The sequence below is a fragment of the Pogoniulus pusillus genome, chromosome 20, assembly GCF_015220805.1.
Source record: "Pogoniulus pusillus isolate bPogPus1 chromosome 20, bPogPus1.pri, whole genome shotgun sequence".
In the NCBI taxonomy this organism is placed as follows: Eukaryota; Metazoa; Chordata; class Aves; order Piciformes; family Lybiidae; genus Pogoniulus; species Pogoniulus pusillus.
In genome coordinates, this window is record NC_087283.1 from 304,217 (window position 1) to 331,085 (window position 26,869).

The 26,869-nt window shown below is 49.7% G+C and overlaps 1 protein-coding gene and 1 long non-coding RNA gene across 4 annotated transcripts in view; one reads left to right on the forward strand and one right to left on the reverse strand.

Annotated features, from left to right (window-relative positions):
- Positions 1-2,468: 2,468 nt before the first annotated feature.
- Positions 2,469-26,869, reverse strand: part of SLC7A10 (solute carrier family 7 member 10) — a 31,114-nt gene continuing 6,713 nt past the window's right edge. Inside the window, exons 2-11 of one of the 3 annotated variants that reach the window (XM_064159864.1) lie at positions 14,500-14,704; positions 12,760-12,911; positions 11,947-12,072; positions 10,871-11,024; positions 9,127-9,250; positions 8,928-9,031; positions 7,779-7,875; positions 4,798-4,947; positions 4,280-4,457; positions 2,469-2,804 (exon numbers count right to left, since the gene is read on the reverse strand). In XM_064159864.1, the coding sequence (XP_064015934.1) occupies positions 2,680-2,804; positions 4,280-4,457; positions 4,798-4,947; positions 7,779-7,875; positions 8,928-9,031; positions 9,127-9,250; positions 10,871-11,024; positions 11,947-12,072; positions 12,760-12,911; positions 14,500-14,704 (1,415 nt within the window). In that variant the 3' untranslated portion in view covers positions 2,469-2,679. The remainder of the gene's footprint in view (positions 2,805-4,279; positions 4,458-4,797; positions 4,948-7,778; positions 7,876-8,927; positions 9,032-9,126; positions 9,251-10,870; positions 11,025-11,946; positions 12,073-12,759; positions 12,912-14,499; positions 14,705-26,869) is intronic. The other 2 variants (XM_064159865.1, XM_064159866.1) reach the window with 2 other exon arrangements.
- Positions 10,959-25,422, forward strand: LOC135184280 (uncharacterized). Its single transcript, XR_010305950.1, has 3 exons — positions 10,959-11,087; positions 19,495-20,474; positions 23,733-25,422. It is a non-coding gene; the product is annotated as an uncharacterized LOC135184280 (long non-coding RNA).

Here is a 26,869-nt window from a genome sequence, read left to right on the forward strand (position 1 = left end):
GTATTTTTCTGTGCTACAGCCCCTCCTGTTTTGTGCTACATAAATGCAGCAACACAGGACATGCAGAGTTAGATGGTATGGCATTGCTTTTAAGGCTTTGATTAAACTCCCTTCTCGTGGAAACAACTTGCTGTTCTCTGCAAAGGATCAAAAGTATTCTTGAGATGCTTGTCAGGTGTCCCGGGAATTTTCTTCTGTTCATTGGGCTTTGAAACACAAACAGTTGTGTCTCCCTCGGACCTGTTGCTCCATCTTTTGGAATATCCACACTTGGCTGGGGTTGAGCATGCTGCTAAGTCTCAGTTGTCTTCTGAATTTATCTTTGTAGTCCTCTGCATTGATGTCTGTGAGTGGAAATTGCATGCATCAGGATCTAACTTTGCAAAGCCTTTAAACAGAGATGTTAGAGATGTGGGTGCACAGATGAAGCTGTTCTCTAAACTGAAACAAGGCCTTGTGGAGCACCTCTTAGGGACTGGTATGGAAGTTGGACATGAGCTTTACTAAACCATCCTGGTTGAAACTCAGCCTTCTGATTTAAGGCCAGATGTTTACTGTTTGAAAGCATGGCAGTATAATCAGGGAAAATTTGAGCCAAACCCAGTTAACAACTATGAGCCAATTGATCCTTTAATTTTGCTTTTGATTTCCTTAAGCCTTTGTAGCAGATTATTGCTATTATTCTACTTTTCTCATTACTGTGCAGACTTGTTTTCTTAGGAGTTGCAAAGTTTCATACCTTAATTAAACGAAAGCAAAGCCACATGAGCAGCAGTTTTGGAAGCACCATAGTTGCTGGCACTGGAATACATTTGATTTCCCCACTGGGTAATAGAGTTGTTGAAAAAAATAATCTGTTGGAAGTGATACCACAGAAAGTGGATTTTTAACTATGGGAAACAAGACTTTGTCATGAGAGCCTCCTACATGAGTGAAGTGTTGGAGTGCTGTTTAGCCGGGGTAAGCAATGAAGGTGTGCAGTGCATGAAGTGCTGTCACCAAAAGCAAGCTGAACAGGCAGGATTCTCATCAGCAAGCTTTAGATGTTCGTAACATGCTGTAGGAAGGGAATCACTCCTAGCCCTGTGCGCAGGCTTTTCTTTAGCTGAAGATGTATTTCAAACTCCTTTGATTAACAGCTTTATACAAAGAGAACAGCGTAAGCTGTTTCTTTCTAGTGGCTGCCCTCTGAAGGTTTGGAGAGAGATGAATCCATATTTAAAAAGAAAAGTCTCTGAATAATGTATTGTTCTGGAACAACAGGTTCCTGGAGCTCTCTCCTGATGTTGAGGCTCTGAAACCTTTGCAGAGCCTGGATACTTGGCACAAGAGAAGATAGCAAATACTTGATTCTTACAGCAGGGCCTGTAATACCTTGAAAGGTACTTTAAAGGCTGAATTCATGTGGCTGCTACCAAGGCTGCTGAATGTGACAGGTTTTGTCATGATTGCCAAAATACAGTAGAGATTCAAAATATTTCTCAGAGCTGTTCTTGCCTTTTGCGTTTTCCCAGGGTGCTTTGGTTTGAATGTGGCCATATTGCTGCAGCAGCAAGCCTCCACTCATTAATCAGACCATGAGCTAGATTATGTTCTTAGTGTTTGCCATAAATAAAACATGCAAAACACCTTCTCCAGAGCATCTGATGTGAGAAGAGTCTAGGCTCATTCCTTGGCTGAGCATAGCTAAAACAGGGAACTTGTCTCTGAAGCAATGTGACATCACCTGATGCTTCAGGAAGGAGAACTGTTGAGCTTGGTTCCTGTCTTTGCCTCAAGTTCCCACTGTTGAGCCTCCTGCAAACCCTTCCACATCTCTGTCCTCCTCTGACAGCCTCTGGGTCATGCTGAGCCTCACACAAGAGTTCCTGGGCAGTTTGACAAGCACCGTGCCCGCCTGGGACACAGCTTTGCCTCTGCAAAACTGCATCCGAACCCAACCTCCCCAGAGGTTTGTCCCTACTTCTGGACGTTCTCCTGTGTCACCAAGTGATGTCTGACTGGTCAAGCAGACTGTTGATGTTGTACCCTTTCCCCTAAGGTCTGCCCAGGCTGGTTGGTGTCCAACACTGTGAGCTGCCTGCAGTGGGCAGGCCGTGGGTGCTGGGAGCCTGCAGCAGAGACACTGTGCCTTGCAGGTATGCGGCTGGATGGGTGCGTGGACAGACGAACAGATAGTCCTTTGCATTGTAACCTCACCGTCTTATGCCTTGTGTGGGGATTCGCTCTGCCTAGGGACAGCGACAGGAATTCCCCTGCAGGAATTCCCCTGTCCCAGGGGTTCATCACTTTCTCTTGATTTTTCCACTTTGATCTTCTGCCAGGAGCTGCCCTACTACTGAACTGCCTACATTTGTATGTCTCTGATGGACCCTTCTGGTGGCTAAAATCAGCTTTCCAGCGGTGTCTCTGTGCTGTCTTCCCCTGCTGAACAAGCATGCTGCCGGAAGAAAACAGCCAGCACCTACTTTTATATTTTATATTTTATTTAGTTTCCTTTTTTCCACTTTTTTTTTTTTTTTTTTTAGGGAAACCCTAAAAACTACAGGTGCCATAAAGGGTGTAGCTCATTTTATGGGCTTCGTTATTGGAGCGCTAAAAACAATTTCTTTCCATACAACCTTTTTGCAGGACTCGGCATGTAAACAAGAAGCCGCTTCAGCCCCGGAGGCCGCTGCGCTATTTCCGCACTGCCACCTCGCTGCCTGGGCCCCGGGAGCCGGCTGAGGATGCCTGCTCCTCGGCAACTCCCCCCTGAGGGTAGACCACAAAACACAGCTTCTGGCCCCAGCAGGTGATGGACTCTGTCAAAAGCAAACGGGGGGTGGTTAGTGGGGATGCTTGAACCCTTCCAATCCAAAGCGATGCCAAGGCACTTGCCACGTATGGGCCAACGTGACCTTCCCAGCTGGGGCTCTCTGCCTTGCTGCCCCCTTCACCTGCCCCCTCTGGCCCTTTCCATCTCCATTTCCGTGGCACAACAGCATTTGGAAGCAGGGGCAGGGTAAGAGGAGACAGCTTTAGGGACACCCATCGGCAGTCCTTCCCCGGTCCCCTGCGCTGTCCTGCTCCTGGCGCTGGGCTGGCCCTGTGGCTGTGTCCTTATGGGGGAGTGCCAGCGAGCCTGCAAGTCGGAGCAATGGAAAATCTAGAGACAATTCAAAGGGCGATCGCGGAAAATGCAGAGGAGGGTGCACAAGAGCCCTCCTCTGTCCATCCGTGTGATGACATGGGCTGAACTGTTAATGGACTTGGACGCTCACGGGCTCCAGTTTGGGTGTGGGTCTCCTGAAGACAGAAAGTCTGGGGAGAGACGATCCAGTCCTCCCACAGGATAATCTGGGACCATGCGCAGACAGGTCCGGTCAGTAAAGGACTCCCCCAGGGGCACAGGTCCTACAAACTTCTCCCCTGGGAGACGTACGGGAAGGGACCAACACAAAGAGGATGACTGGAGATCCAGACAGCTGAACTCTCCGAGAGAGCCCTATCCGAAACCATCTTAAAGCAGCTGGCAGATTGGCAGCTGAAAGATTTAGTACGATGCGTTCAACACCTGGCTGATAAACCCAGAGACAGCCACGAGAAGCCCAGGGCCAGTGGCTTGCCCAGCGGTGACTCCCGTAGCCAATGCGGCACGCCCAGAAGCGGCAGCCCCCCCGCGGGGAACTTTACCTCGTCCTCAGACAGAAAGGTTAACCCTTTCTCGTCTCCCAGATAGGAGGCAAAACTCTAAATCATCATCATAGTGGCTCAGGCAGCTTTTAACGGTCAGCAATCACTGGGAGAGCTACACAAGCCCCAAAATTAAGACATGCTGCCTAGGCGAGCCACCCGTGGTCACTGACCACATGCCCCAGTACAAAGGACCAAACCAGGCTGCTTAAATTACCTCCTATGGGGGTTGTGCCCATGATAAATCCAGAGGCTTTTATGGCTGGGAAGCTCTCAAGCACTTTGTCCTCTAGCTTATTTAACCTTCCTGTACTAGAAGTTACACTCCTGAGTATGTGCTCCAGGGCAGGCTGCTGTGAGCAGCTGCTGGTATGCTCGGTGGATGGAGTTGCCAGGGAGCAGGAGAAGAGGCAAACACAGCAGGAGTCAGCAAAGCAGCTGCTCAAAGATGAGCACTTTGTGTCCAGGAGCTGCTTCTGACGGAGAGCAGTGGTCAGGCTGGTGTGGTTCCCTGGCTGTTTTAGTGCCCCTGTGCCAGAGGCCCAGCAGGTGACTGCAGCCCTGAGCCAGCAGCTGAGCCAGCGAGTGTGTGGTGCTGCCTTACCTGTTAGCCTATTTACACTCTTTGGTTTATTTCTCCAGTAGACTCCGAGGAAAAACACTGGCACTCCAGTCAGAATGATAACGAGTCCAACGCCACAGACGATGGGCTCGGAGTACAAGCTGAAGATCAGCAGAAATGCCCAGAACGCCAGGTAAGTGATGGGGATGAGGAGGTTCACCTACCAGGAGAAAGCAGAGCAGAGCACGACTGTGCAGAGCAACAGCTGTGACTGAGCAGGGGCAGGGGAGTGTGGGGGCTGCAGGGAGTGCTGCAGCTACAGGGCCCCTGTCTGAGTTGTGCCCCCCTTCCCTTCACCACTGTTGTCCTCTGCCCATCCCAGCAAGTTCTTAAGGAAGAGGTCTGCCTGTGTGTCCCTTGACGGCACTTGGGGTGTGGTTTACTACCACGCCCACATCAAAAAATAAACTGTTCTTCAAAACGGGGGCAGAGGGCTTGGTGTGCCTGCCCCACCCTGGCATTGCTATTGCAACCAAGATATTTAGCTGTAACGTTGTCACCTTGATGGGTCTGAAGATTTTGGGCTTCCTCCAGCGAAAGACGATCAGGCCTATGATGGTCACTCCATAGCAGAGGTAGTTGATGAAGGACACGTAGTTGATGAGCGTGTATGTGTCTCCAACAAGCATGATGACCAGAGTGGCCAAACACTGCAAAGAGAGAAGCTTCACTTGAGTCTTTACCAGAGAAGGTAGCTTAAACCAAACAAAAGGAAGCAAAAAACCTATGGAAGCCTTTAAACTCCTTGTGTTTGTGGCCCCTGCTGGGCATCTGCTACCTCCTGCATCTCAGTATTAGGATCTCTCTGTGCCTTGGATCTGGGGTTCAGTGAGCATTTAAGGGTTCTTCAGGGCATGCTGAAGCCAGAGCCCAGCAGATCTGTTTATAACACCTGGGGTGCTGCCAGAGGTGCCTCCTGCTAGGCAGGTAGAGCTGGGAGGACTGTCAGAGCTCTCCAGCACTGCACTCCACCCTTTCTGCTGCACACTTTAACAGCCATTGAACCCTGTGGTGAGGGCTTCTGATGAAGGGAAGGTTTCCTGCAGCCTCACAGGCTGGGGTCAGTGCATGGCATTGCTCTGGGTGCTCTGTAGGAGCTCTGCCCTTTACCCCTGCTGGCCCATGGCTCGTGCTGCAGATGACCAGCATCATTCATCTTCTGAGCATTCCTTAGATTTGAAGTCTGGCAGAGATAGGTGGTGGAAATTTCCAGGCCTGCACTCACTCCTGCTGTGCTTCTGCACAGTTCAGGAACACCAGGAGAGCTGCCTTGGGGACCAGCAGGTCCTGCACCTGCCTGTCAGTATCCCAGGACCTGAGCCCACGCTGTTTCTGGGAATGTTGTCTGCTAGTGGCCAGAGCCTGCAGAAAGCTGAATACCCAAATGCCTCCAGAGAGCACTCATGGTCTTGGTCTGTTTACTTCAAGCCCTCTTTTTGCCTGTGTCCCTTTTTCTTAATTAGCTATTTCAGCAGCAAAGTCCTCTTGGGTGGGAGGGCTTCAGCACTACCACAGTCAAACAGCTCTTTGATCCCTCTGTTCAGAGCCTTACTGGCTTGGTAGGGGCATTTCAACACCTTGAGCAATCTCACCACAAAACAGATCAAGCACTGGGCAGTGATTTGTGTTGGTGTCACATCCCCCACCCTGCTATGCCAGCACACACTGTGCTGCACACACGCCCCTCTCCTGCCGGCAGCAGGGTTGGCAGTGAGGCCGCTGGGAGCGATGAAGTTGGTGACACTGCAGTGCCAGATCTGCTGACAGCAGGGGCGTGATTCCCGGGGGCTGGAGGCTGCTGCTCCTCCAGCTGCAGGACCATGGTCACCCGCAGGCAGCAGGGCAGCCACTTCCCATGGCCTTGCAAAGCAGCCCAGGCTGGTTCTCAATTAGCTCTTGAAGGGCTCAGTGAAAGTGCAGTTCTTGGTGGTGCTGTCCAAAGGTCTCTGCACGAACAAAGAAGCCTCTCCTCATCCTGAGCCAGGTGTGGTTCAGTGAAAGAGGGACCCGAAGTACAGATGAGGTTTGCTCAGTCTGAGCCAGTTGGCTGCCATGACTGCTTTTACCTTTCTGTTAAGAAACTGGTATTGCCTAGCAGCGTTTGCTGTACCCTGAGCCGTGCTGAAACACCTCCGGATGCTGAACGGATGGGCAGTGAGGGCTTGTGGTTTGCGTGGTGGTCTGAGGGGATGGTTTAGCAGAGTGGAGGCTGGTGTGTGTTTGATGGCTCAGGCAGCTGCTTGTCCCTGGGTCTGTCCCACAGCAGAGCAGCCTCTGGAGCCCAGCAAGCTCTTTCAGAAGAGGGATTCTCAGCGCCAAAGGGGTTCTGCTTCCTGGGCACCAGCAGAGTGCAGCTGCCTGGCTGGGGCCATTGCTGTCAGGCTGCTTGGGACAGGGTAGGCTGTGGGCAGTTTGCCCTGAAACTCTGCATGGGCAACGTGCAAGATGTTTGCAATGGTGCACTAAGGCCTGGACATGTCACAAAGCCACAGTTAGATCTGTAATCTGTCACAAAAGTGGAATGAGCTGGGGGCTTATTTGGTGAAATTTGGTCTGAGTGCATTGTGCCAAAGTTGTGGTCAGAGCTGGAGGTCAGAAATGTGCATTTCCTAGAGCATCCATTTTGGTATCAGTGGCAAAGCTGCACTTGGCAGCAGCTGATGCAGCTGAGATTTCAAGCAAATGCCCTTCAGGGAATTTCCTTGCTCAGGCCATGCAGCTGGGTACAGCAGTGCTGGGAGTAATTTTCCTCTCTAATGCCCTGTATGCTACAGTAAAACCCATCACGTGTTCTAGCTTCACTACTGGGAAAAGTATATGAAACACTTTACTTCAGACTGTAACTTGTGGAAGTCCTTGAGATGGTGGAAGCTTCTGCTGCCTAAAAACGGAGAGAAATCTTTGCAGGTGACCTCTTGTCTACCTGACACATCTTTTAGGGTGCAGTAATCACTGCTCCTACTTAATCTTTTGGCGCACAGAAAAGACCCCTGATCCTCAGAGCACTGCTCGATCGTCCCTCACAAGATGTTTTTGCTTACTGAGAGTAAGTGAATTTAGCAGCACTTTGTCCTCTCCCTGGGACCTGCCCAAGTGAGATCAGCAGTGACCATGGGGATTTCCAAATGCTGGTGGAAAGCAGGCAGAACTAGTCAAAAGAAGACGTCCTTTCTTGACTGAAGAATCTGTATCAAAAGCCAGTCTATACCTCTGCTGTGGGTAGGGCATGTGGTAATGAGCTGAAACTGCAGCTGCAGTTAGGTAAAGCCTCTGGGCATCGAGGGTGCTTGGGAGCAGGAGGGAGGCTGGAGGCTCTTCTCGGGGCCGTTGGAGCTGCTCAGCCAGCAGCCGCACTACAGGCAGACTCACTTCTCCTCTGGGGTAAAACGTCCTCCCAAGGGTTTCTGCAGCTGCCCTCTCTGTGATGCAGTGTTGCTGAGAGCAGGTTGGAGGGCAGCCCGGCAGGGCGGGCAGGACTTACGCAGACCAGCAGGGCAGGGATGGGTGTGCAGCGCTTGACGTGGATCATGGCGAGCAGGCTGGGCAAGTGGCCTTCCCGGGCACCAGAGAAACATAGCCTGGCAACGAGAACAGAGAGCTGAAAGCACTGGCTGTACAGCAGCCCCTGCACCCCCTAGCCGTGTGCCAGCCCTAACCTCAACTGCCCTGGGGCTGCTGGGCTGTGATGGGGAGGTGACCAGAGGCTGCCTGTGTACGTTATTCCAACCAGACCCTTCAGTGCAGGAGGCCTTGTGTGGCTCGTGAAGTGACCTGCTCCGAGGTGCTGTTACCTCTGAGGAGGAGGACACAAATCTGCCCGGTCCCTGTCTGCTGGCCAGCCTTGCCTCCTTACCCAGGGTGGGATGAATACTGCACAGTACTCAGGGTGCTCAGCTGTGCGTAGCCAAGGCATAAACCCCTCAGGGATGATATTTACAATGTCAAAAAGTGTTTTAGACGTTTAATATGCCTAAAGATTTTGCTTTTAAGTACAAAACTTGTTACATATGTACTCAGATTAATTGCATCTCATTACACTCGAGAAAGGGCTGAGGTAAATACCTTTCCCTAGGTGCCTGAGCTGTTTCCTCAACAATTCTTTGTAATTTTTAAATTGAGGTCAGGGAAGTCAGTTAATATAAATGGACTTTACAGACTACAACATAATTGACTTCTCAGATTCTGGCCTCAGCAGCAGCAGCAGAGTGCATGCAAAGCATCCTGCCTGAAAGGAGTTTTTCCAGTAGAGGAATGAAAATGTCTGTAGCTGGGGAGGGTACCCGGCCCTAAAGCTGCTCTTTGAGCACAGCATAGTTCCTCTTGTAGCTTCTGGAACTGTACTGTTGTCAAATTACTTTGGTTCCATACTAAAGCTGTGTTTGGCTCTTACTGTGAGTTACTCTGCATCTGCAAACACTTTCCATAGCTTGTAGGGATTATTTTGCAAGAGGCTCCCTGATCCAACATTACATTTGCTGATTGGAAACAGAGCAATTCAGTGTATCCAACGTGCCCAACACCAGCTCCTGCTCTACATCCAAAACGTCTAACTAGCAGTTCTTCAGTAAATGAAATTATAACAGTCCCTCCCCAAATCAGAGAATGGTCATAAAATTGTACTCCATCTAACCTGGATGAGGTAAAAAGGTATCCATTTATTCCTCCAAATGTAGATAGGGCCACTGAGACTGGCATAACCCAGGAAAAATAGCCCAGTAACTTTTCACCAAATGTCTAAAGCAACAGAAGGCAGAGAAACTGAAACACACTGCAAAGCAGAGAACCGAAATCAAAGTGCAGTTTAGATGTCCAGGGAATGGTTTACTTACTACCGCCACAGCGTTGGAGGACAAGAGCTCTTGGGGTGACATGGCAGTGAAATATGCAATGTTGGTGAACGTATACACAAATGTCACCAATGGGATGGATATGAATATGGCACGAGGTAGGTTCCTAATAAAAGAATTAGGAGGGTAGAGAAATTACAGTCATGCACAGTGAGACCACAACACCCTGCAGGGAGGTCGCCCAGCTGGGTGGGCTCATCGGGAGGGGAGCAGCACTTCTGCCGGCTCTCGGACCTGCTGCCGGCTGGAGAAGGCTAAAAGCGCTGTGAAGCAGCATCTCTGCAGGGGGGGCGGGGGCCAGAATGCCATGTGCTGCCCTTGGGCCGCGTGTAGGTATTGAGCAGCACGCTGCCCAAAGCCCTGGGTGCCACGGGGAGGATAAAATGCTCTGTTGTGCTTTAGCTTCTCCTGCTCTGATCAGGAGCAGTGCCCTGCTGGTCATGGTGGCTGCCTTGGCCCATGCTGCACTGCAGACCTGGCCTGCTCGCAAAACACTCTGGCAGCTTTCAGTGGTGTAGCCGTGCTTGGCCAGCCTTCCAGAGACCTCCTAAGAGGTGTGCACCCGAGCTGCTCTGTGGCTAACACAATCACAGAGTCACACACAGATGCATTCTTCTCTGGAGGTCGGATCTGGAAAAAAAGTGTTTTGAAAACCTGTTTAGCCTTAGTGATTTTGAATAGATTTAGTGAAAATGGGAAATGTTTTTGGTGATCCAATTATGTTTTAGTATTCTCTTTTCCCCTCAGAGGCTATAAAAATGATTTTTAAAAAGGGCCATTCACTCATTTTTCTCCTGATGTCTCCAGTAAGGCCATCTTAGCCTTAAGTCATAGCCTGTCAATATTCAGCTTTGAAATTCTGGTGGTCCATCAAAATCTTGATGTTTTACTGGGGGAACACAGAACCTGCCCAGACCTCTGGACCTGCCCTTTGCCCACTCACCTGAGCAGCGGCATGTGCTGAGCCGCTCATGAGGCTGCAGCTCGAGTCCCTTCCTGCCCACTCTGTGCCACAGCTGCAGTTCCTCCTTGGTTAACCGCTGTGTGCATTGGATGCCCAGGAATAAGCAGCGCTCCAGGAGCTGCTCTTGGCAGTTGTCATCACTCCATCAGCTCAGAAATGTTGAAATGTTTCAGCTTTGCTTTGCTAAACTAAGATTCACTTTGCCTCCAGCTCTCCCAGCCTGCTCATGCTAAATCATTTCCAAGCCCCTTCCTGTACCCAGGACCAGCAGTTACTTGACATTGGTTGCCCTGGCAGGCAGGTGCCTGCAGCCACACCAGGGAGTGCTGGTTGCACCATGCAGCAACTTTCTAATATTCTCTTTCAGGTGTCTATGGAAGGTCCCCTTTGGGTAAAAAAGCTAAGCAACTTCCAGCATAATGCTACATGTTTCTAACAGAAGTAATTCTCCCTACAGGTACTTGTGTGGCATCTCATGGGTGGTTCCTTTGCTGCTACAGAAGCCCTGTGTGACTGGGCAGTGCCAATTAGGATCCTGCCTTCTCTGGACGTTTAGGTGGTGCCTTGTGCAATACATTTTTAATTTCAGTGTCCTTTAACTTGCCTGCTTTGTGTTCTCTCTCTCTCTTTCTCCTTCAGAAAGAGTGGTCCCACAGACATGGAAGGGCATTGCTGCAGCTTATGAAATGACTGCTGTTACCAGATGGCTCCAATGTTTCCGCACGTCAGGGAAATGCGGGTAGCATGGGAATGGATACTCGCCTGCAGGGATCAACCAGTTCTTCTGTTACATAGTTCAAGAAGTTCCAGCCACTGAACGCGAAGGACCCTTGAAGAAAGGCTAAGGCTAAATGCCCCACAGATGGAGTCATCCAGAAGTTGAATGCATTACTTGGTGTCAGCTCTTCATAGTTTCCTGCATAGAGAGCGCAAGCAAGAGGTGAAGTTGCTGCTACAGGCCAGAGGCACTGGAACTGAGGTGAACTTTTGCTTCTTATTATTGATTTTAATTCTTTATTCCTTACTGGATTTGGGACTTTATGCTCTTTTTGTCACCACGGGCTGGCATAGCACTTGCAGTGCTGTCTGGGGAGGCAGCTTGGCAGTGCACATGGGCATCCCTCACTGCCACCCGTGCCGCAGCACTGGTGTCACCACCATGAGTCATGGGATCCTTTGCCTGAGGACAGCTCCCTGGCAGGGCGAGTTCCTGCCTGCAGTTTTTTTTTTCAGGAGTTTACAAGGTATAAGGTGTCCGGAGGGCTGGCAGTGTAGTCAAGATGGTGGGGCTATTATCACTGAGAAAACAAGTCTTCTGCTCTCTGAAGATGTCACATTTCATCTTCCTTTATCTGACTCACTGTGAACACGATAAAAACAGTGAGCCTCTTGTGTTCTCTGCTTTCCATTCAGGTGGTGAATCAGCGAGACTCTTTTTTGCCTACTTTAATCTTGAAAGTGAATTTTTGCAGGAAATTTGACTAGTGCCCAAAATGAAGCAGGTGTCTTCATGCCCCGGGCAAAGCAAACCTTAATCATTTTGTACTCAGAGCACTTTAGATTTAAGGAACATATAACAAATTAAGAAAATGCAGCAACTACTCTGAAACATCTGCAGCTGCCGTCCTTCATTCTGTCAAAACTGGCAAGGCAGGCCGGAAAGGGACATGCTGGAGGAGATGCAGCTGACCTCCTTCTGTGCATTCCTTTCCGTGGCTGCATGATGTACAGCCCTGGCTCTGCAGGGCTGGTTTGTGAGGGAGAAACAGTGCAGTAAGTGTGAAAAATCAAGTCTAACGACAGTACCGAACCCATGTTAGAGCCGTCTCACAGAATACCTTTAAAGATCTGTATGAAGCCCACAATAATGATAAGTGCCAGGGCTAAGAGCTTTCCTGCTGTGAATATATCCTGAATGCGTGTTGCCCATCGAACGCTGGAGCTGTTCACCCAGGTCAGGAGGACTGGAGAGCAAAAGACTAAATTCAGTGAAATGAAATGGTGTTTGTTTAAGAACAACGTCAAAGCGCTGGAAAACAGAATGATGCACAAGCTCCCTTGGGGAGCTCTAGTGTGGCCAGGAGGGAGAGTGAGGAGGAGCGTTGCCTTTCCCGAGGAAACTCCCAGCTGCTGGGGCATCTCCGGCAGCCAGCAGCTTCCCTGCCTCGGGCCAGGGCTCCCCCCAGCTCTAGGCTGCGCCCGGGCAGCGCTGGGCGCGCAGGGCTCGGCAGCTCCGTACGGAGCTGGGGAGCGCTGCAGACTCCCTGAGCAGCCAGTGCAGAGCTGCCGCCGCACTGCTCTTCCTGGCATGCTGAGGCGTGCGAGTGTAAAAGGGCTCAGACAGTGGTGAGGCCCCCGTGCTGGTGGGTCATCTCTGTTGGTGGGTGAGCCGTGCTGGGCAGCCACGGCTCTGCAGGCAGCACAGAACTGCCCCATCCCACCAGCTCAGTGCTGCCACTTCTGCGACCCACAGGGATCAGAGCACCGCTGTGCTCTGCTCCAGCCCACCGTGCTGGGAAGGGACTGAATATCCTGCACTGGTCACCGTGGCTACCTGGGGACCTCCCTGGGCCTTTGGGGTTGTGGCCTCTCGAGTGGTCCCACGCAAAACTGAGGCAAGCTCTGTGTGTGTGTTAGAAGCAAATACTCACGTAAACACACCATGGAGAGGATCCTGGAGGCATTATAGGGGGGGACACAGTTAGGGAAGATGGGCTGCAGGACATAGTTGGAGAAGGTCAGCGCAATGACAGCCAGGCTGGTCGGGTACATGATGAGCACTGCGCTCCACAGCAGCAGAAACCTGGGGAGACATGAAGAGGCACAAGAAAGTGGTGCTGGGGGTAACGTTTGCTCAGCTGGGCAGTGCTTTGGCAGGGCTCCCGAGTCATCAGGACCAACAAGCCAAAAATACTCAATGGGGAGAGTGACTCTGAAAACAGTAATTTGGGCAAACTGGCATTGCTTCTGTGTTGTAGTTGAGTTACAGCTGGTGCTAGGTAGATGGAGATGTGAATAATTCATTGCCTTTCTGATACTCAATTGTTTCATACTCGATTGAAATACATGTAGGACTGCTGGCACCAGTTAAAGGAAATTCAGGATTTCAGCAGAGGGTGACAGAGTTGCACTGTCTGATGGGAAGCTCATCCTGTGGCAAATGCTCTACAGCTTTACATGTTGCACTTGATGTTCTTTGCTGTAGAAGGACTAAATCAGAAAAGGAAACAACTTTTGAAGAACCTGAGCCCCCCTTCTCAGGAGAGGCACAATGCAGGCTCCAAAAAGGGCCCTTTCAGCTTGGAGCCCACATTTGAGTGTCATCAGGGAAATGAGCATTCCCTAAGTAGAAAACGGAAGGTGCTTGTGAGAGGTCCCTACAACTGCAGGCCTTAGGTGGTGGCTCATCCGAAGTGCAGCAGGGCACAATCTCAGCCTGTCTTTACTGGAAGATACGACTGAGTCGCACCACTTTGTACCAAAATCTGCCCAGAGGCCTCTTGCCTAAGGCAACTCTTTGTCCTACAGGGTTTATTTTATTGGGAGGAAAAGTGAAGTGTCTTTGCAAAGCAAGAATGGGAGCACTGCTTCCCTTCAGCTGACTGTGTCATGTGTTTCTGGCAGTGCTTGTACACTGCAAGCCAGGAGCTCATCAAGTGAGATGCTGCCGCAGCAGCAGAGCCGTGTGCTCTGGGACAGGAGAGTGTCGCTCTGTTCCCAGGGGAATGCTGGGCAGGGATCAATCAGCAGGTGTGTGGCTTGTGTCAGCAATTGTGTCTTCTGGTGTTTTCTGGCATTCAGTGCAGGCTGAGCTGAGGAACGACCAAAGCCAGGTCCAGCTGCACTTCACTTCTCATGCCTTTTGTTTTCTCCCCTAGAAAGCATAACTAGTTTGGTTTTATGAAGCTCTGATGGTGTCTGGCTTCCCTCACAGTGATGTTCCTGGGTCAGTCTTTGTCCCTTCTGTACATTTGCAGCGTTTGTTGCTCTGAACAGCTGCAGTAAGCAGTGCAGCACTGGCAGCAGCTCTGATGCATGGCAAGCAGCTCCAGCCTCGCCTCCCTGGTGCATGAAGCTCCTGAGTACAGGGTACTGATCACTCACAGCTGGTAGCAGGAGTATAACTTGGACACAGCATCATTTACAGCATTGATCCTTCCTGTCATGGGCTTGGCAGTCAGAGAGGGAATTGACAGCAGCATTGTCCTTTCCTTGGAAGGAAGCAGCAGGAGCTGTGAAGGGCCCATTTGGTGCTTCCAGTGGGAACAGAAGGAAGGATTTTGCAGAAGCATTTTATTGACAAACCTTCCCTGTTTCCCGAGTATCTTTTCCACATGAAGCACTTCATGTGAATAGGTTTCCAAATGACTTTGTAGACGTAGTGCACTTACCCAGCTAACCCACCAAAAATCTCTGTGACGTAGGAGTAGTCCCCTCCCGATTTGGGGATGGTGACTCCCAGTTCAGCATAGCAGAGCGAGCCGAGGGCGGCCACCCCACCGCCGAGCACCCAGATAATGAGAGCCAGTCCCACGGAGCCGGTGTGCTCTAGAACCCCTTTGGGTGAAATAAAGATCCCAGAGCCAATGATGTTACCTGCAAAGGACAGAGGGTTTGCAGTGAGGTAAAAGAAGGTGAGAAATAGGCTTTATTAAACTCTCAGGCAAAAAAACCCACAGTCCCCACCCAAGTCCACTCCCCCCAGACTCTCCCTTCCAGAGGCTACAGTGTATCTGACCATGCCCTGCGGAGAGCATTGCCATTTGCAGGTGACTGGGGTGGTGGGCACACGTTCAGCTCTCTGAAGGCCAGCAAGTCCCGGCGGAGCAGCTGTGGTTGCAGCCAGCAGCTTTGTGGCACAGCCGCAGCTTGTGCAACTGCCTGCTGCCACTGGCCATGCCCCAGAATTTGGTCTGAAGGAATTAGAAGCATCTTTGCAATTAAAATGTTAATTTTCTCCTGAAAGGAACCTAAGCAAGATAAGGCCCACCTTCAGTGGGGTTCAGAAGGTCAAGAAATCCTTCTCCATGGCATGATCTGTAACGTAGGAGCAAAGTGTGCTCTTGCCACCAGAGCAGATTTGAACCTGTGCTTGAAAAAGTCGTCTCAAAATGAATTGGTAACGAATGTTTTATAGTTGCAGTGTCCGTGCTGATAGGTTTAAGAAGTGGCAGCTGGATTCTCAGGCAGTGTGGACTTTGTTCTGCCGATTTTGTTTCATTAGCTTGTGAGCCAGGGCAGTGCTGGGTGTGGAGGGGGAGTGCTGGATATTAGAGATGCTCTTTGTTTGCATGGGGCCAGGGCACATCTGACCTCCCAGGGTTTCGAGGGAGAGGTTTTTGTCAGCCTTGGGACTTCCTGAACAATGTCTAAGCAGCACTTTTCCTGAAAGGATGCGAAAACCTTGCCACTGCTCTGAGGAAGACTTTCTTCTTTCTGGAGCTGGTGTAAAATGCTGATTTATAAAGCTGACTTTGTAAGCATTTCCTATCAGCGCAGTCACAACAGTAAAACATGGGCTGCTGGTCACTAATGGGGTACTGTTCCTACACCAGCTCTCCTGGAGTCTGTGTGTCATCAGAGCTCTCTTCTTCCCCTCTGCTCTACACACGCTCTACAAGTGCTCACAGAGTAGACTCCCTAAGTGCACACCGCTATGTCAGATTGAAACAGGAGGGTGTAAGGGGTGGGAGCAGGGAGATTTGCAAGGGAAAGGCAACAGCCAGCCCTGCCTGCTTGTGCTCTTCCCTCCATCCCCTCTGCAGCCTCTGGCTAGGTTGAGCTCAGTGGCTCCTAGTCCAGAGACTGTAAAATATGATGAAGAATGGAATCTTATTCTGGAAAGGAGCTGAACAAAAGAAGAAAAGCCTGCAAATACACAGTTTGTAGAGAATACATTTTATATGTGCTTGGGCTGCTCTTTTAAGTGTCCTTGATGTACAGATAAGGAAAAGCCAGAAATAAATGGCTTTAATGGTGACGGAGGAGATTGAGAGTAGAACTCAGGAAGATTGTTATCAGTGCTGGAAATCTTTAGCCATGGAGGGGGGTCCCCAGCAAAGACCACAGCATCCTGTGACCTTCTAGTACAGCTGGGATATCACTAAAGCTTGTGTGTTTCTTTAAAGATACTCTGTACATCTAGAATTCTGAGTAGCTCTGTAATGTGGACCAGGCTCTTTCTAAGCAGCTCATTGCCTTCCAGAGTGAAATATCAACAACAAGTTTCCTGCCTTTTCCTTTTTGGCTGCGGTCAAATGATTCCCTTTGTCACCAGTGAAGTGAAGGAAGCCAGCCTGGTTTCAGTTACAGCTTTCTCCTGGTGTGTACTGGTATCCTGGCAGGCATTGTGCTGCTGTGTTGGTCAGGCATCGGAGCAGGCTGCCCAGGGAGGTGGTGGAGTCACCATCCCTGGAGGTGTTCAAACATGGCACTTGGGAACATGGTTTAGTGCCATGATGGTGTTGGGCTGATGGTTGGACTTGATGATATTTCTTCCAACTGAAACAATTCTATGATTCTGTGATTTTACACTGTATCCTCGACAGCAGATACAGACAACATTTCACTGACAGATGAGAGTAGAATAATTAAGAATTAATATTAATAGTCAATTAATTAAAAGCCTGACCATCCTCTCAGGACTCCCACATCTAAGTAGACATTATTTAGGCTCACAGGATGACAGTGCCATTGCTTAAACTAGCTCTTTGATAAGCTCATACTGAAGTTTGCTTCCTTCTTAGGAGCTAAGAAACAAATATATCTTATCTGAGCATGAGATACTGTAAAGATTTAAGATTAGTGTCTAATAACAGCAACATCTACAAAACAGCCTAGTCAAAAGGAATTGTGCTTTTCAAATTGTTTAATCCAAATGAAATACAAAGTGGATTATGTCACTGATGGTGATGGTGTAACTCGTTGTGAGTATTTATTGATATATTTATTTAGCAAAAAAATGCCCTTGGTTGGTCTCTGCCGCGGCCCAAGCACTGGCAGTGCCTGGAGCGTGAGAGCTGCCATCCACCAAAACTGTGCAGTGGCACTTAACAGGATGGTGGGGCGCCAGGGCTCAGCCTTTGCACTGCTCCTTTCCATCTCATTAACAGAAGTGTAGCACTTGATACAAGAGATTGTTGAGCCGTTGTCCCCAGCCGTTAAAATACAAGGGGTAAAGGAAGATCTGAATCAACAAAACGCACTCGGATCCAAAAGTGGACCAGGCTGGAGGGACTCTGAGTGATGAGCAGTAGATGCTCCCACGTGTGTTTTCCTAACCTCCAGTCAAGTAGGCATTCAGGCTCTGCAGCAGCGCTTTAGCTATTTCATGTAATAGCCTTGAATTTCTTTGCTTTTAAATAGGATTCTGCAAACTCTTACTGAAGAACGGATGAAGAAAAAAGGCATCTGTAGCGCTTGTGATGAAAATAATAGCCAGTTGACTTCATACACAAGCAAACCTCGAAACTGCTGCAGCAGTGGAGCATGAATTAGGGCTCCTCTGCCAGCACACTTGCAAAAGAGAAGGGCCTATAAAAACAACAATGATAATGTCTACAGGGATTGGCATTTAACGAAATTAAATGGTCTTAAAGTCTGACTTCAGTTCAAATATTTATGCTAAAACCCCTAGCAAGAAAGAACATGACCGGGCTTTATGGACTGCAATTTCAGCATTCCAGGTGGATTTCACTGGGCTAAGAATTTATAATCTGATTATGCTACGTCCAACTTTAAAGATTTAAAAAATCAGGCTACTTAAAATACTGACAAAAGTATTTTCTTTAACTTACCTTAGATTAGAATGACATTATTTGCTGTTTGAGCACTAAAATATAGGTGCAGGCTATGAGGACTCGATGAGCCAAGTTTTTCTAGCACTGCCGGTGTGGCAGAGCAGGAGCGGTGAATGAAGTATTTCAGGCAGCAGCTGACTGAGAGCTGAGTGCCGGGGCCTGGCAGGGGCCGGGCTGTTTCCAGACCGGTGTTAGGGTTTGCAAGTGAGTAAGGTACTGTGGCGATTTCCCTATCGTTTTCATAGGAACGTGTTAAAATGCAATAGCTGTGCACTGACAGGAGCTGCGGGACAGCTGCCGCGGGGCCTTGTACCCACTCGGGTGCCGCTCCACGGACGGAACCCGGCGGCGCCGCCCCGCGCGCCTGCACACCCCCGAGGAACGAGACCGGCGGTGCCCCCAGCCCGTGCCTGCCCCCGGTCCCAGCCCACGTCCCGCCGGGCTGGGCGGCAGGAGCGGCGGCCCGGGGCAGTGCCCCCAGCTGGGGAGCAGCGGGCACGAAAAGCGGCGTGGTCTGCCCGGCGGGGCCCTGGGCAGCGGTGCGGCGGCAGTTAGCGAGGCTCTGGGGAGCGGTTTCGCGGCTGGCACCTGCGCTTCACCGCTCTCACCAGCGTCGGTCCGCAGGCTGCCCGCACGGCACGGGCAGCCCCTTCTCCGGGAGCAAAAGCCTTGCTCCTGGCCAGTGCCTTAGGACAACGCGGTCCTGACTGAGCCGCAGGGACACCACTGGGCAGCCCTGGCAGTGCCGGCTGCAGGGGGCTGCAGTTCGGGGCATGGCAGTTCTAACAAAAACCTGCAATCTAGAGAAGAGCAATCCGAGCAAATCTGTGTGAGCCCTAACCTCGGCATCCCCGGGACCTCTCACACACCCGGGGCCATTTGAAAAGTGGTGAGCCACACGTGTGGCTCTGGGTCAAGGGGCACACGCAGTGCAGTTGCACGGGTGGCTTTGGAATCCATCTCTGGCTGTGGAGAGCAGCCCTAGCTGCATGCAGCACCTGCAGACCCCACACAGCGCTCGTGGAGCTGCAGAGATTTGGTGCTGAGCCAGAGCCGGCTGCTTACCATACAAGGCTGCCCATGCTGTAGGGCAGTCTCTGCCAATGTACTCAGTAGGTGCAAACCAGAAAATATGAGGGTTAAAAACGTCTGCCTTTCTGAAAAGGATGCTCTTTTCTCATGTCTTTGTAAAATTGGTGATCATTTGTCAATTGCTTTTCTTCTACAGAAGGTTAACCCAGAGAAACTTAATCAAGAAAGCTTTTAAGGCTCTGTATTGGTATGGTGATCACCACAAAATAATCTGCCACTTAAGCAGCACTCAGAGAAGGTGACACTGGCAGCTGCGGACTGTCCTTGTAAAAGGGGCACATCTCTGCTGCAGAGGCATCACTGCAAAAGGTTGGGTGTGGGACATTCTCAATACAGTACTTGAGCAAAATGCAAATACCTTAACTTAAGGTATTGCTGGTAAATCAGCAATCTACTCTGATGCTCTGGCTTGCAGGCATCGCTCAGCTCTCACAAACATGCCGCTGGGCACACACTGGGTGTAACTGATAAACTCACAGATTTCTCTGTTCAAAGCTTCAGAGGGCAATGAAGCGCCTGGAAGGAGACACAGCTGTCCCCAGCTCAGGGGAGCATCTGGAAGGAGACACAGCTGTCCCCAGCTCAGTGGAGCACCTGGAAGGAGACGTCGCTGTCCCCAGCCCAGTGGAGCACCTGGAAGGAGACACCGCTGTCCCCATCAGTCAGGACCGGTCCCCACCTCTGCAGTGCCTTCCTGTGCCTGGAGACCAATGATGTGGATAATCTGTGCAGAGGACAGAGCTGCACTAAGGTAGCTAAGTGGTGAGGGGGTGCTGCGGAGGGCTCTGGAGCAGAGCTGCACTAAGGTAGCTAAGTGGTGAGGGGGTGCTGCGGAGGGCTCTGGAGCAGAGCTGCACTAAGGTGGCTAAGTGGTGAGGGGATGCTGCGGAGGGCTCTGGAGCAGAGCTGCACTAAGGTGGCTAAGTGGTGAGGGGATGCTGCGGAGGGCTCTGGAGCAGAGCTGCACTAAGGTGGCTAAGTGGTGAGGGGGTGCTGCGGAGGGCTCTGGAGCAGGTGAGCTAACGGCGCCGGACGCCTGCTGGCGCAGGGCTTCTCTGAGCGGCGTTGCCGCAGCGTGAGTAGATCAAAGCAGAGGTTCAAGCCCGTGTGATAGCTTTCTTGTTGCTTTACACTGAAAACTCCTTTTGTTCTGCTAGTCCTTTCACCGGCTGCAGGCTCTGTCTGCTCTTTTCAGGCACAGAATCTACTGCTTTATTTCCTGCTCCTCTGTTCTGACTCTTTTACTTGGTCTGATTTCTCTACTTCCTTAACTTCTGACTTGCTCTCCTCTTCTCTTGCCAGTGTTAGGATATGTGGGCTGCATTTCATTACCATGGAGAGCAAACCTCAGCCGACAGTCCCATTCTCTGTATGCTGCAAAGGATGTCACAGATAAGAAAGAAATGCTGGGGAAAGCCTTCTTGGAGGGACTAGAAGGCCCTTTCCTTGGTGTTTCCTCAGAGGAGGAATGCTGGGTAAGTTCCTGCACACTGACATACTGACAGCAGCAGGTGTAGTAGTAAGGCCAGGTGGGGATTGCTACCAGCAATTGAGCTTCATATTGCACCCTCCCCTTTCCTGCTTTCTTCCCTGACACCAGGGACCTTGAGTAAGGTTTATGGCAGGGCAGTGCTGCCAGCTGAAGTTAAGAGGGTCCCAACACAGAGCTGGGGGGACAGTCCTTTTTGTTGGGTTCCACTGCATTGTCACTGACAGTGGCACGGAGCTGTAGGGAACAGGGCCTTAAAGTATACCCCGGACTGCAGGGCTTCAGCACATGAAGGAGCTACTGAGGCCCTTGAACCCAAGTTCTTCTGTGGTGTTAGAGAAGACTTCAGTCCTTCCACTAACTTCCAAAGGGAAACTAAATGCCAAACCTACCTTGGTGCTGTAAGAGGAATGCAGGTGAAACCTCTTTAATGTTCCTGAACTCCCTGGGCTGCCCTGGTTAGGGAGTGCAGCACTGCACACTGCTCTATAAATGGTGCTGCTTTGTGCAATATTAGCTCCTGCTACCAGCCTGACATCTGTTGTCTGTGCTCTCTGCACCTCAATATCCTGAGTTGGAATTTTACCTGGAAACAGCAGAAAGTCTCATTAAACTGCCCCAGGTAGGAGTGAGCAGTTTCCATGCAGGACTCCTGCCCTGCCTGCATGCTGGAAGAGGTAAAGGTCTTTTCTGGGACACTGTGTGACTGATTATTACCAGATAAATTCTGACTTTAAGAGAAGCAGCTGGGAGTGGAGCAAGCTCCCCACCACTGTGGTTTAAGAAGCAGACACCAGCCTATGCAGCTGATTTAATGTTGGTTCCTTGGCTGAAGAATCCTGCCTGTGACAGCTGTGCCTCTGGGGCAGCTCTCACAGTGCCTTCTGCACCTGCAGTCATTTTCAGTAAAAGCAATCACAAAATGCTGCTCTAAAGCTCCTCATCCTAGCTTTAGTTTCAGCCAAATAGTTCAGCTGTGCTGGGGAACGCCTTGGGTCAGACAAGGACAGTGGACTGATACAGCTTCTTGCCAGCCCAGGCTCCTCAGCTCTGCTCATGGCAGTGGCAGGGACCCTTGCACCATCTTTGAAGCACAATTTAACAGAAAATGCTGTGGGGTTTTTATATAAACATTTCCCTTCCTCTGTCAGTGTAATTCTTGGTCATTGTGACTGAGCACAGCAAACAGATTACTTGAGTAGTCTGGAAAATTTATCAGCAGCTGCTGCCCAGAGGGAAAGCCTCCTCCTGTCCGTTCCTGAAAGCTGTCAGTCCTTGTAGGAGCACCACCATTGGTCTCGGTAGGAAGCTGATACACTGCACAGAGGAGTCTGCTTTGGTGAGACAACCCTAGGCTCTAGCAGGGAAAAGCAGCCTGGAAGCTACCATAGTCCTGCTGACCCCACCTTGTTCCCCAGCTGCTGTGGCACCTCCCTGCTTGCCTTAGCACCACTTGGCAGCTTTTTTTTTTCTTCCTTGAGAATTAAACCCCCTTTGCATGCACGGGGGCCCTTTCAGTGCTCAGCTGTGGCTACCAGAGCCCACATGTGAGCCACCTTTGCCCCACGGCTCTGTAGCAGCAAAGGGACATGCGGGGACTCACAGGGCAGCGTTAGGGGAGTGAGCGGGTATGGAGGAAAAAGATGGTTTGAACTGATTTGCTCAACTCTAAGCAAGGCAAAACTCAATTTTCACTCTCACCCCTGGTTTTCTCACAAATTCTTGAGTTATGTATTTCCTGCTCAACCCCACCAAGATGAGCCCTGCAAAAGTGTACTCAAGATCAGGCCAATTGGTCGATTTTTGGGCTGTGCTTATATAGCTTCTGTAGAACTGCGACAATATTATAACCTGGGGTCCATTAAGAATAGCATCTCTAAACTAGACACTACTTGATCCTTAGCCCCTGAAGGAGTTTAAGCGTGTTAAACTTTAAGGTAAAGCCCAGCCTTCATCGGTGTCCTGAGCAGTAAAAGAGTTAAATGCTGACAGCACCTTCCTGAATTGGAATTCCAGGCAATAGCTCTTTAAATCAAAGCAGTATGAGTAGAGCAGTAACAAGCCACCCCAAGACATCAACTGTTGTGCCAAAGCTCAGGTTACGCCACTGGGAAGATTGATTAGGCATCTCCTGTAGGCTCTGCTGCCACTGCCTGGAGCCTGACATGAGCCTTGTTTTGGAGGCAGACGCAAACAAGACAGGAGCTCTTCAGCAAAGTCTGCTGCTGTTGTAAGTTTCACTGCACTTTGATTGGAAATCATTCAGGCTCTCAAGCTTACATCCTCCTGGTTGTAAAGCTGTGTTAGCAAATCTCACTGTAGCTACATGGCATCACTACCTCTCCGGCTCTGTCTCTGTTTTGACGAAGAACAGAGATGTGCTTATGGTAAAAGCAGAGAGGTGGAGTTAAAATCAGAAAGGGTGTTTATTTTACTTGGGGAGTGCACAACTATTGCACTAGGATACCCGATTTAAAGCTTGCACCTCGTTTTATGTGCACTTTTTCTCAACCTGAGTTTAAAGGAGATCTGCAAATGCTTATCAGCTTAGCACACATCTGCAGCCATCGCTTGCGATGCTGGATCGCTGTCCTTCATCTCTTTAGAAACTGGTGCTGACTTGTACAGTGCCTTTAAAACCTTTTATCTGCTTTTAAAGAATGCATTTAGATAATTTTACCAACAAGAACTAGAAGCTTATTCATTCCCAAAACAAATGGCAGCCTGCCTTGAAACTCCTAAATATCTGACCCAGGAGTTTAGGGATGATGCCAGCCCTGCTGTACCAGGATCTCAGGAGCTAGCAAGATTACTCCAGTGGTCTCTGTTGTGCAGGTGAATTTTGTGTTAGTGAATACCACAGCCCTTTCCTGAGGTGAAGTATCTTCAGAACGAGCAGACTTGGTGTTGCTCACTGATGTCTTTATGTATCAGGTTTTTTTAACCTGTATAAAAATTTTATCCTCAAAAGGTCACTCCTTGTTCCTGGATGTAAACACTGGCTTACACGATGTGTGGAGCACACAGCAGCATGGAGCTGAATTAGCTGCTCTGTGAAACACAGGTTCCTGCAAACCTGAATGCCTGCCCTGGCCTTGCACAGGGCCAGAGAGGTTGGACTGGTCTTGTTTTTCTTCTCTCAGTCACTGGAGACAACAGATTTTCTGTGATTCACTTCACCAAGATGCTGTGAAGTAGGTTCTTTATAATAGTCACCTTACAGAAGTTTTTTCCTTCTGTTTAGGGGTTTTTCAGTCCTGGTGCTTTTGAGCAGCTAAAATGCAGCCAGGAAGTCCTGGGACTACCTCAGAAGGCAACAAAGGGAAAGGCAGAGGTATCAATAAATGGTGTTTTCAGAGACCTGTCTGCAAGGGAGGTCCCTTGAGTTGGTGTCTGAAAGTGAACTTGCTCATCTTGGCCTTTGCATGCTGCTCTTCCTGTCTTCCTGAAGCTGAGAGGACATCCCTGCCCACTGCAAAGGGAGCTGGGCTGCCTGAGAAGCTTCCATGCCCTGCCCACATTTGTTCAAGCGTTCTTCTTACCGTATTTGCACTAACAGAGTGGCCCCTGTCACTTTATTGAGAACAGAGTACTCTTGGCCCCATCACCTGAAGGCTGCAGGGTCTGTTCAGACTCAGCTTCTGCCAGTCCCATTGTTCTGCAGGCAACAATGGACCAAAGTGCTTGTCACCCAGCTGCTTTAACTGAACTCAGGGCCCAGTCCTATGAGGCAGTGAAGTCCTCTGCTCTTATTGACTCAGTAGGATTTGAGAGACTTGGGACCTGTTAAGAAACAGGACTTTGATCTTCTGTTGGTAGCCTGAGCATGCAGAGTGCAGCTCCTCCTCCTGCATGCGCTCCTAATACATAGAGGATTTGGGTACCTTTTGTAAGGGTCCACTTAAATCCTGCTGCGTTGCTAGGGAACTGGCTGTGTCCACAAGCAGCAGACGTGTAGACATTGTGTCCTACTGCTCTCTGGCAGAGTTGACTGTAAGAAATGCCTTTATTGCAGCAGGATCTACTAGCAGTAGTATAAAAAAGTAGTTGGTCAGCTTTTTTTAATTACAGCTGATTTAATTTTCCCCCACAAACAGAAATCCCTTCCCAGCTGAAGACTAGGCATGTGGAGGCACCACCCAGAACGGAATACTTCCAGCTGGTTTTTAATTTGCTTGAGTCCAAGTACAGCATTTGGTAGCTTAAGGAGCTTGGATACTTCCTTCACTCTCGTACTACCTAATGCTATCACTAGTTTCAAGATGCTGGTAAAAAGGGCTCATTATTTGTGTTTTCACAGTGTGTGGCTTCTCAGGTTTTCAGATTGCATTTAAGAGTATCAGAAACAAAGAAACTTTGGTTTCTTCTCCCTTTCATGGGCATCAGGAATGTCTGCATTGTTTTAAATCAGTGATAAACCAAGGCTTGGCACCCCAGCTACCAAAGAAGTAAGTCTGCTGTTGAGACAGGACAGAATCTGAGCAGCAGCGATTGCCTGACCTGGAGCTCGTGCAGCACAATACCGTGTCCGGACGAACCTCTAGAGGGTCTGTGATGGGCAGCCCTGTGGCATCTGTTGGCAAATGTTGTGATTTTCAGTCTTCTGACCCATTGTGTTCCACAGAATGAGATTCTTCCTAAACTTGATTCTTCCTGGCTTTTGTGACTGTAAGTAAGGTTCTTCTATTGTTGAAACATCATTTTGGTGGTACATTACACCAAGGTGCTGGCCTGATCTGGGTTATGTGGCTTCATGTAACTGGTGAAGGAGCTGTTGTTCTTCACAGCAGAAGAGCTGCCGCTCATCCAGGTCACCCACCTGATTCTTGGAGCCAGAAGCAAACTTTTTGAAGTCTTCCTGATTATCATGATATGTTTTACACTACTGATCTTGAATGCCCACGTTTGAAGTGTGTTTACAACAGTACTTAAAGAGCAGGTAAAAATCTGCAACTTAGTTTTGAGACGCAGAGAGATTTTCTGTGAGTTTTGGTACTATTCTAAAGCAAGTGTTGAGTGAATGGGAGTGATTCAGCCATGGGGGTTCCTCCATTACTCAGTGATACAGAGATTCCTCAGGCTTAAGCATCACTAGCAGATTCCTTTCCACCTTTCAATCTCTGAGATCCAGCAGGATTTGTCTCCATTGTCTGAAACAGATGATGAACCATGTCCAGGAGCAGGAATTTAGCTGGCTCACCCTGACACTACATCGGGCCATTTATTACCCTGAAATCAGAAAAATAGAATGTCTCAGTTCCTGAAGATGGGGACAATTTGTAGACAATCTAATCTTGCTATTCATCCCTGACTTGCAGAGGCCAGTGCCAGAGGAACATCAGGAGAATGAACTAACACTGCCTAAAGAGATTTTGTGGAGGCTGGCACATGAAGAAATGCATTTACCTTTAGACATGGCTCTCCTCTGCGTGACAACAGGGCCTGCCTGTTCTCTAAGCTTGCTCACTATACATGGAGAGATGCAGGCATTTAGAAAAGAATTAAGATGCTAAGTTGCTAAGTCCATGCTGGACTGCTGCCTCTCTGCTCTTCACTGTGGAGCATCTGCTAAAGAACTCTCTGGGAGACTTCTGGGTGTTTCCAGCCTAGCAGTGAAAAACACCACTGTTAGGATGTTTTATATCTGGGGCGCTCTGGTCCTGACAAATGCCTTCTCATTTTATCATGCTGTATCAAAATGACAAAAAAGCATGGCAGCTAGTAGAAACTCCCCCCACAGCCCAACAAAAAGCAGGGGCTTGAAAGGAGAAGTTTGGCACACAAAAAGCTCCAAACACAAAAAAGCTAAACCTCCACCAAACCATTTCTGCTTGCTGTGAGCCTGCCAAAGCAGAGCAGACTTTCACAATAGAAAAGGCTACATTATGCGAGAAGGAAATGAGCTGCAAGGCACAGGAAAAGGGAACACGAGTGGAGATTTATGGCACTGCTGAAAGCAGGCACTGTACTGCCAGACCAGGAGTGAGACAGCACCAAAGGATGCTACCTTTGTGCTTTCGGCTATCAAGGAAGAAGGAGAGGTTTGGTTGCAGGGTATCTAAACTCCTAGCACCCACTGCAGGCAGCCCAGCTTCAGTCTTCTGAGCCACTGCTGTGTCCCAAGCAGAATTTTCTACTTCATAAGAAGGCGAAGAGAAACGAAACCCAAGCAGCAAAACACATGCAAACTAAACCTGGGCAGACAAAAACCATCTGAGAGTTAACAAACCAGGGGCACAACCAACGGCACTGCAGAGCTGCAGGCATCACCAGCTTGATCAGAACGAGCTGGTTACTTTTGCAAAACACCTTCATTAGGCCCTGCTGCTCTTCCTGAGGATCACATGGGGAGGAGTTGTTCATGTTCCTGTTGACATATTT